The sequence below is a fragment of the Carassius auratus genome, chromosome 22 (assembly GCF_003368295.1).
Source record: "Carassius auratus strain Wakin chromosome 22, ASM336829v1, whole genome shotgun sequence".
Lineage (NCBI taxonomy): Eukaryota > Metazoa > Chordata > Actinopteri > Cypriniformes > Cyprinidae > Carassius > Carassius auratus.
Window position 1 is genome coordinate 23,520,018 of NC_039264.1, and position 7,636 is coordinate 23,527,653.

General features: G+C 38.0%; 1 protein-coding gene across 1 annotated transcript; it reads left to right on the plus strand.

Moving 5' to 3' along the window:
- The first annotated feature begins 393 nt into the window (after positions 1-393).
- LOC113040075 (ATP synthase subunit delta, mitochondrial-like) lies at positions 394-5,380 on the plus strand. The gene is made up of 5 exons (XM_026198323.1): positions 394-643; positions 2,069-2,222; positions 3,904-3,992; positions 5,019-5,153; positions 5,250-5,380. Exons 1-4 carry the CDS (start codon positions 527-529, stop codon positions 5,139-5,141), a joined length of 483 nt encoding a protein of 160 aa, XP_026054108.1. The 5' UTR covers positions 394-526; the 3' UTR covers positions 5,142-5,153; positions 5,250-5,380.
- Positions 5,381-7,636: the final 2,256 nt, after the last annotated feature.

Consider the following 7,636-nt stretch of genomic DNA (forward strand, 5'->3'; position numbering starts at 1 on the left):
TAATTTTTTATTTGAAAAAACATATGTGAAAAATTGACATACAATTTTAATTGATTTACCTTATTTAACTTGTTGTTTATTTTACATGAAGTTTGTTTGTTTGTTTTATGATGGGTGCTTGATAAAGCCCTTTGGGTATATAAAGGCATATAAATACATACATGCATGCATACATAAAATAGTTTTGTGTTATTTCCCCTTTGTTTAATCATCATAATAGTTTCAAACGTCTAATAACTATAATTTATTTCAGATCAATTTTTTATATTTTTAATGTTTAATCTGAATCTAGGACGAGACTAAAACAAGCGTATATAAAAATAGCTTAATTATTTGAATAAATAATAACCTCCAAGTAAAAAAAAAAAACTACATTTCCCATCAGTACTCGCAAGGCCTGACGGGAAAGTTTGCCCGTGCCCTTGTCCTATCAGCCGCGCTCTGTCAGACTGTCTGTGTGGACAGGGAAGCTGAGGCTTGTGTATTACCGTGTTGTAAAAGGTCGGTTCACTTCTCCGTGGTAAAAATGATGGCAGCGAGGTTTCTCCTTCGTCGCGCGGTCCCCGCGCTAAGACACGCGCGCTCTTACGCCGATGCGCCCGCGTCGCAGCAGATGTCCTTCACTTTCGCGTCGCCGACTCAGGTAACATTAAAGACACTCCGCGCTCGGGCCTACAGACTCTGATAACGCGCTAGTGCTGAGCACGGATACCGGGCTACGATTAGTTTAGTCACATTATTAAAAAGTTATTATGTCACGGTATACATTCTGGTTATTTTGGATATACTCTTTATTCTAGCTGCAACTTCATTTGATTGTGCCCGTGCAAGCTGCGCGTGCTACTTTGCGTGGCTAAGCTTGTCAATTGTTTAGATACTGTGGTCCAGATTAATAATTTTTGAATCTGAAGCGAATCAATTTAGTGTAACACTGTAAAAAGGGAACACCATACATATATATTTGTTAGTTTGTTTGTATTTTTAGCTTGCAAAACATGGACTCAAGTTTGAATGACTTTAGCAGACTGTTAGCATTGCTACCGATCACCTTGACTTGTTTTTTGACACATCAGGACGAATATCAGATTTTTCAAATGTTTTATGACAGCCTGTGAAATATATATCTTATTGTTTTACGTTTTAATCCTCTCAATAAATTTTACAACACGGATAATATTGTCATATTAGTGTTATAGTGTTTGCTTAGGTAACTGTCACACAGCATTTTCAATATTAAGCTTTGAAGATTTTTTTTTTTGCATAAACCTGCAAAAAAAAAAAAAAAAAACAATTATGCATAAACCTGCAAATATTTAAGAGTATTTAAATTGTTTTATTATTATGATTTCTACAGCTAATCAGTGTCAGGGAAAATTTTTTTTTTTAATTGTTTTTACTTAATTATTAAATATAGTTTACTTTCCAGGTGCACTTATTTAATTTTAAAGGATTTGTGGTAACACTTTCTATGAAGCCCATATTTATAATACATTATGAGGGTATTCTTAAGACATTATAATGAATGCATAATGCATTATAAAAATAAAAAAAAGTATACCTTGTCATCTCATTAATTATCATAACAACAATTATGACTCATCAGAATTTTAAGTTTAAGAGTATGATTATTTATACAGAATTTCAAAATAGAATTAATAACTTTTATTATTATTATTCCTTTATTTACCCTTATTGTGAATGCACTATTAAAATATCATAAAAATTATTTGAAGTGTCCTAAGTAGTATCACAACTGATCAGTCTGTCTGTAATCACTGCCAATATTCAGATGGTGTGGGAACTTTTTTTTTTTTAAATGTTCCCAATTGATCAGGTGCTTTGTATTTAGAAATGTGTCATTTTAATCTAATGCGATCTAATAATTGTATCTAAGTGCACTGTCATTCGAATGAGATTCTCTAGAGTGACCCGATCAGATGTCTTGTTCAAACATTGGGTTTTGTTGCTCCTTTTTGGAGTTCAAACACTTGATAGTTTGGTTGCCAGCTTTCCTGTTAAACATCAGACTGTTCATCTGGTGCAGTGAAGCTTGTTATGCCTTTTGCAGGTGTTCTTCAAGGAAGCCAATGTAAAACAGATCGATGTCCCAACACTGACGGGCGCCTTTGGTATCCTCCCAGCCCATGTCCCCACACTGCAGGTGCTCCGGCCCGGCGTAGTCACCGTCTTCAATGACGATGGTTCCTCTACTAAGTATTTCGGTGAGCCCTCTAGTTCTGTTTCACCAGCCGTTATAATGCTCACTTCTTGTGGCTATGGTTCCATCGATTTTCTCTTAAAGAGATTTTTGAGAATTCCAAACCAACCAGTTCTGAGACTGACTGCAGTTTTTGAGTCAAAGCAAAATAATATACAATGGTGACCGTGAAATAGGTTTTTAAAATGGTATTTTAGTATTTTAACTTGCAATGAAGGAAGCTGACATGGCATTGAAACTCCAACCTACCAACCAACGATTGTTCATGAGGATAATTTCAGCATTATGGTGCTTAATTTCTTTCTTGAAGTGGAAAAAATCTTTTTTTAGTCATAAAGCAAAGGGTACATATCACTTATTTTATTTCTCTCTATATAAATGATCTCTTCTTTTTTTTTTATCCCTTATCTCATTTCCGTATATATTTATGCATTTGGTAGACACTTTTATTAAAAGTGGGGCGTATTGCATTTTAATATTCCATGCATTCAATGGTAATTGAACCCTTGACTTTGGTGTTACTAGTGCCATGCAAAACATTTTTATTATTTACTCTTTAAACGTTTATTAACATACTTATTTTTGATTTGACCCAGTTCAGAAACTGATACATGGCATCAAACTACTGGACTTAAACTAAAATAAGCTAAAATGTCACATATATTAAAAGTCATCTTAGTTTTGGTGATTTTCCAGAACACTGATTTGACCCTTATTTAAAGGGTTAGTTCACCCAAATATTAAAATTATGTCATTAATGACTTGCCCTAATGCAGTTCCAAACCTGTAAGACTTCCGTTCATCTTCAGAACACAGTTTAAGATATTTTAGATTTAGTCAGAGAGCTTTCTGTCCCTCCATTGAAACTGTGTGTACGGTCTACTGTCCATGTCGCGCTGCTGACGTGTTTTCTGGTGCACCCAATAACAAAGATAACGCCTCAGCAGTGTCACGGGCTCAAAACAGACCCAGAAGAGAAGACAATGGTAAATTAAGTTGCAATTTTTGTTATTTTTGGACCAAAATGTATTTTCGATGCTTCAAATTATTCTAACGGACCCTCTGATGTCACATGGACTACTTTGATTATGTTTTTCTTACCTTTCTGGACATGGACAGTATACCGTACACACAGTTTCAATGGAGGGACTGAGAGCTCTCGGACTAAATCTAAAATATCTTAAACTGTGTTCTGAAGATGAACGGATGTCTTTCGGGTTTGGAACGACATGAGAGTTATTAATTACATAATTTTCATTTTTGGGTGAACTAACCCTTTAATTTAAATCTAGTCTGATTGGTAATACCAATCAGACATTTGATATAATTTCTAAATTCTAATATGTTAATTATAGAAACACTTGCAAGGAGAAATAAAATAGGTGATGGATTTGACTATGATTTGTGGGTGTTTTAGTCCTCATTAGCACACTTAAAAAAGGGAGTGATTCAGATTTCTAATGATTGTCTGTGGTGAAATAAGCAGATTCAAATGCGATCCACCATCAAGACACATTTGTGACACACTGGTTTCTCTAGTAGACAACCTTTAGTTTTAGAAATTCATCCAGAAGGGGTCAGGCTTGTCCTACAAAGCAGAGTCTTTTCAAGCGTCAATGAACAATAGGACATAACTCTTGAACTCTCATCCGTGCTCGAGATTAAATGTGGTTTGTGTTTTGCAGTGAGCAGCGGATCAGTCACCGTCAATGCCGACTCTTCGGTGCAGCTGCTGGCGGAGGAGGCCGTTCCTCTGGACAGCCTGGACCTCGCAGTGAGTCCCTGCTATGCTGTTATCTCAACGCAAAGAATAATTGGAAAACTCGTTCAAGCATGGCTCTGTTCTCCACTTTTCACACTCCAGTACAAGAAGATTTTTTTTTTTGAAATGCATCACATTGTGGAATAAAAATGGGTTACGAATGCCATTTCAAGAATTAAAAGCACAGTTCTTTTGAGTTTTCATAATGCTAGAAAACAAAGACAGTTTAGAATATAATAGAGGATTGTTTAATGAGATTAAATCTGTATAGCCGTGCAGTATTTGAAAGTTCAAGAACTGTTTCGGAAACGCCTTGTTCTCGGTCTGTTTGCCTTTGTAGACACCCCGTTTATAGGATTATCATTTAAATCTAGCATTTGAAACCATATCAAGCCACCGTTTGATTGTATCCATGCTATTTATCCTCCACAGACGTACAAAGGTCTTTATTTTCTGTTAGTCACCGCTTTCTCAGAACGAGTCAAACGGTGGGAATGACACACCGAAGAATGAGCTCATTTCAAACGGGATGTTCTCGGACATGCCCTTTTTTCCGACACGGAATAAAGAGCACTTTTGGGTTCATTCCACATAAATAGGCCGCTTTTTTATTCTTCCTAGAGATAGCTGTGCTTGGGGGCCTCGCTGGTTAATAAGGAAGAAAAGGTCAGTCACCGTTGAAGTGGTGCAGATGTGTCAAATCCCCACTGAGAGACCTTTAACTCCCAGCAATGTTTGGCCTTTACACTGTGTAATCGCCACTGTGACAAATGTCCTTCACAGGAAAGAGGCCACGTTTATTTGCTCACACTGCTAGTCTAGAATGTGGCTCGAGCAGCAGTAGCATTGATTTTTAAGGCAAAGGTGAGTTTTCTCACTTATAAGGTGCTTCAAGATATTGAAGATACAGTCGTTCCGATTGATGGCACCTTTTATAATGTCAGCCGTTATAGATTGAATTGTCGCCTGATACATCATTGTCAAAGATTACAGTGAATGTGAACCAAATGTCAGGAGTATGCCATGTCTTTTGTGCAGGCGGCGAAAGCGAACCTGGAGAAAGCCCAGTCGGACCTGGGGGGCGTTTCAGATGAAGCCGCCCGGACTGAGGTTCTGATCAGCATAGAAGCAAACGAGGCAATCGTCAAAGCACTGGAGTAACCATTTGTGTTGGTATGTACAAATTGTAAACATATGCAGGACCACACTCATTACACGTTATAATTAATGTTGTTTATGTCAAATTTATGTCTCATTTCTGTTTCTCAGTCAAATATTCTGTCGGTGTGAAAAGGTCCCCGGCTTTGTCTGTTCCCCAGCCCAGTGAAGTCAAAGCGCGAGACTTGACTGCTTGCTTTGTACAGTGGATGAAGTTAACAATAAATTTATTTGAAATAACACACTGTGTCACTTTAATGTTCATTGCTTTTCACAAAATTAATTTAAGCTGTGTTTGCTGGCTATGAATTTGTTTGATGATCGATACAGTACTGTTCATGACATAAAGGGGGCAGTATGGTACTATTTCGAACCTAGATGATCTCCAAGCTGTTTGCCAAGGAAACTGGAGCGAATCAATTCCTCTTTATTATTCAATCAGTGACACTATTTTTGTACAAAATACACTATTTTTACTCCATTTTTCTTTTTTCACATTTTTGTAGTCATTATGCTAATTGTCCGTCTACACAAGTTGTATTTATATGCATTGTCTAGATCCTTAAAAACTGATAGACAATTGGCTCAAGGCACTCACAATCCAGCTACAGAATTAGAAATACAGCTAGTCTATGCAGCCAGAAAAAACATCCTACAGACAGTGGACATTGCGGTGTAAAAGTCTAGAATTTGCTTAAGTACAGGGTAATTTTACGTGGCCGCTCGAGAGCTATAAGCATGTGCTGACTGGATTTTTATGAGACTAAACCACATGCGTCTTTATGAACGTCAGACGTCTATCGTGGCAACATGCTGCAGCTTGTTCCAGTAGCACATGCACAGAATTGGCAGCGAACAAGAAAGGACTCATTCTTTGCTATGGGAAGTTGTTTTTTGGGGTGATGAGCTCACTAGTTTGTCTTAATTGTTCCTTGCACTGCATAACATGCATGTCTACTGAATATTTGTGATGAATTGCTTTTAAATAGTTGACCAAATAGCATGAAAACTATCATGAAGATGTATGTTAACTTTTTCACATTCTGGTGGTGTCAAAAATCTGTGTTTCAAAGGTTGAAACAAGATTTTAATATTACTTTGGTTTAAAGAACCACAAGGTTTTATTTATATCACACAATGTTTCCCTTGTTGCCATACTTTGTTCCTACAGCTCGAGTGTGAGTATAGCCTCTATTCTTAAACTTCCTCTAGTCGTAATTACCGTTCTGCAGTCTTGAGAAAAGACAGTTTTAGGTCAGAAGTCCTGCCCTAGCAAAAACTCTTCCTAAAAATTATATAAACCTCTGTATGCAGATACGCAATTTTAGGAACAAGATGTCCTGCATCAAGAGTTTTAAAGAAACAGTATTCCAGATTGGTACAAAATGATGTCCATTGTTAAAAAACTGGTTTGCACTTTGATGTTCTTCTGGTTATTTACCTATATCTATAGTACTTATAATGAATCATGCAAGACAATAGCATACTTCTGCATTGTAAATAAAGTGGCTAGGACATTAGTGGCCAGTTCTGACACCTTCATGGAGTTCAGATCCAATCTGCTTCAATGCAGCCGCCCAAAGACTTTGGTTAGATGGTTCAGGTGTGGGTAAAGGTCTAACCCAAGGGTGTCCAAACTCGATCCTGGGGGGCCAGTGTCATGAAGAGTTTAGCTCCAACCCCAGTTAAACACACCTGAACCAACTAATCAAGCTCTTACTATACTAGAAACCAAAAGGCAGGTGTGTTAAGTTGGAACTAAACTGCAGGACACCAACCCTACAGGACCAAGTTTGGGCACCCCTGGTCTAACCAAACCTGTGTTGTCCAATCCTGCTCCCAGATGTCAAATTTAGCTTTAACAAACCTGTCTGAAAGTTTCCAGAAGACTTTGATTAGCTGGTTCAGGTGTTTTTAATTTGGACTGAAGCTAAACACATCTGAAAAGTTGCTCCCCAAGAGCAAGATTGGCCACCCCTGAGCTGAACTCTGCAGGAATGGTGTTCCCAGAAAAGAATGGAACACCTCTCTTGCTTAGGTGTAACAATCATGCTTCGGATGTTTGTAGAAAGTGCTGCTTGAAGCTCTGACCTTGTTTCGCTTGCAGTCTGCACAGCTTCAGACTCCCAGGTGGCTGCGAGATACTGCATGCAAGCTGAGAGTGGGCGTAGAGGCCTGACACTCCCGCCTACACAGGCATACGGTCCAGCGCAGATCCGCGACCAGTTCTGCAGTTACTGGAACTGACTAAGGCTGGAGTTCCGAGAAAAGCAGCTGGTCTTAGGTCAGCCATTTAGGACTGTTTCTCAATGTAGACCCTACACCACATCCTTTTTTATCGCTCTCACCCACACATGCATAGGTGTCTACAAATAGAATATAGAGCAAGCATTCTAGAGAAACCTGCAAATCCACAGCACACCTCAAAACCTTTTGGTTGAACTTTTGTCAGCTTTGCTCTAGTGATAAACATCTCAAGTAATCATTTCAAGTAATCA